This window comes from Cyprinodon variegatus, unplaced genomic scaffold, assembly GCF_000732505.1.
Source record: "Cyprinodon variegatus isolate N-32 unplaced genomic scaffold, C_variegatus-1.0 Scaffold1175, whole genome shotgun sequence".
Lineage (NCBI taxonomy): Eukaryota > Metazoa > Chordata > Actinopteri > Cyprinodontiformes > Cyprinodontidae > Cyprinodon > Cyprinodon variegatus.
The window spans coordinates 52,084-54,179 of record NW_015151628.1 but is presented as its reverse complement, the minus strand read 5'-3'; the positions used below and the strand labels follow the sequence as shown (position 1 = coordinate 54,179).

At 39.8% G+C, this 2,096-nt stretch overlaps 1 protein-coding gene across 1 annotated transcript in view; it reads right to left on the bottom strand.

Moving 5' to 3' along the window:
* LOC107101940 (hepatic lectin-like) overlaps positions 1–1,610 on the bottom strand; it is a 7,880-nt gene extending 6,270 nt beyond the window's left edge. Inside the window, exon 1 of the mRNA XM_015401032.1 lies at positions 1,553–1,610. Within this exon, the coding sequence (XP_015256518.1) occupies positions 1,553–1,610 (58 nt within the window). The remainder of the gene's footprint in view (positions 1–1,552) is intronic.
* Positions 1,611–2,096: the final 486 nt, after the last annotated feature.

Here is a 2,096-nt window from a genome sequence, read left to right as displayed (position 1 = left end):
CATTTGACTGTTTACTACAAAGTTTGGCAGCATACATCCTGCTATAAATAAAAGACCCTTCTGAATTGGCAGCTTAAATAAGAAGCCAGTTTTTGCTTCCTCAAAGAAATAAAGGCCTAAGTGAAGAAAAAGATGAGCCACTACCTAGACACCTATACCATTTAGACTGCATTATGTCTGCATTGGGCTGCTCAGTGTCGCAGTGGATATCACTGATGCCTTGCAGCAAGAAGGTTATGGGTTTGATTCCCGGTCTGCCAACATGCAAACTTTCTGCATGGAGATCTAAAATAAGTGAATGTATGAAGCTCTCCCTAATAAGACCCAAAACCATGCAAACTTTTTGCATGGAGTTTGCAAGTTCTCCTTGAGCATCTCTGGGTACTCCGGCTTTCTCCCACAGTCCAAAAACATGACTGTTAGGTTAATAGGCTTCTCTAAATTCTCCTTAGGTGTGAGTCTGTGCGTGAATGGTTGTATGTCCTGTTTGTCTCTGTGTTGCCCCGCGATGGACTGGTGACCTGTCCAGGGCGTACCCCGCCTCTTGCCCATTGACAGCTGGAGATACGCACCTGTCAGATAATGGATGGATGGATATATCTGCAGTTAATAACATAACCCCCACAAACTGGGGTGTAGTAATGTATTTAGACCAGAACCTTCAAAGGTACAAAAGACAGCAACAACTCCAGCCTTGTATGACCTCTGACCATTCCAGGATTAAGGGACTAATATCTCAGCAGCACCTCAAAACAATGCATTTGTTTCTCTTTAGTGGAATGAATTAGTGCAGCATCATCTTCACAGGTCTGCCTAAAAAGGTTGATCAGAACCCTACAATGGCTCCAGAATGCTGCTGCCCACATCCTCACTAAAACTCAAGAAGTGGAAAATAGCCTGCTAATGTCCTTCAACTGATCCCCCCACATCACCTGATTTTTATGATGCCACTGCAAAGTACTTTTCTCTGTGCTTTCTTTCCTTATGTTATGTTCATGTACAACTCTTTAAGTAAACGTCTTGCTGAAATGTGCTATACAAAAAAAAACTGTCTTTCTTGTAAGTTACTTCCTCTAAGTCACTTTTCTCGCTCAGTGTATGACTCAGACCCATTCTGTCAAGTCAGGTCTATGTTTATCTCAGAAGCAGAACTCTTTCTCGTCTCTACTCTGATCAGTATCTGCTTTACATTAATGTTGAACTTTTAAACATAGTGGATATTTGACATATGTAGATAACTCATATTTAAAAAAAAGTAGATTCTGTAGATGCATATTTACAAAAAAGTAGAAGGATCCTTTTGGCAGATGTATAAAAATAATTTTGTGAGTTTTGGCACCATGGAGGTTGAAAATGAAGTGCTTATAGTTTTGTTGTTGTTGAAGTGTAACGTACCTGACCCCTTTTGCAAAATCACCGGTTTAGAATAAATACACTCAGCTGGTAAAGCAGCCTGATCTGCATAAACACACACAGAGGACAACATCATTTCAAAGTACAGTTTGCTGCAGCTCTCTAAAAAAGTGAAAAGATCTGAAAGAGTTAATCTCACCCTCAGTGTGAGGAGCTCTGAAGTTTACATCAGTGTAAATTACATCAGCTTCAGCCATGCTCCCCTGGTGAGTATGAAACAGGACCAGAGTTTAAAAATGACTCACACCTATGTTGAACTTCCTGAAGACACACATTACATCGCACAGACTATACATTCTGTCTAGTTTAATGTCAAGCAGTATCCTAGTACATTCAGACATTGATGAATGATCACTGTTTATAAAGTGCTGGTGTTTACTGCAGAAAAAAATCTGTGCTAATATTTTCAAGCTCCAACATATTCAAAATACCCTAATTCCCTTCTAAACGCAGTCAGTGAGTTGTTACAGCCTGGCTTGGATCGGATCAGACTGTGGTTCTAAAGAGGTTCTGTGCAAAGGAAGCCATGGTTGCTTTCATAGTAGCCTTTTACAGTTGCTCTATGTGCTCCATAGATTATATCCTCTGCTTTTAAAACAGGTACAGTAAAAGCATCAATTCAATTCAATTCAGTTTATTTCTATAGCGTCAATTCACAACACATGTCATCTCAAGACAATTTA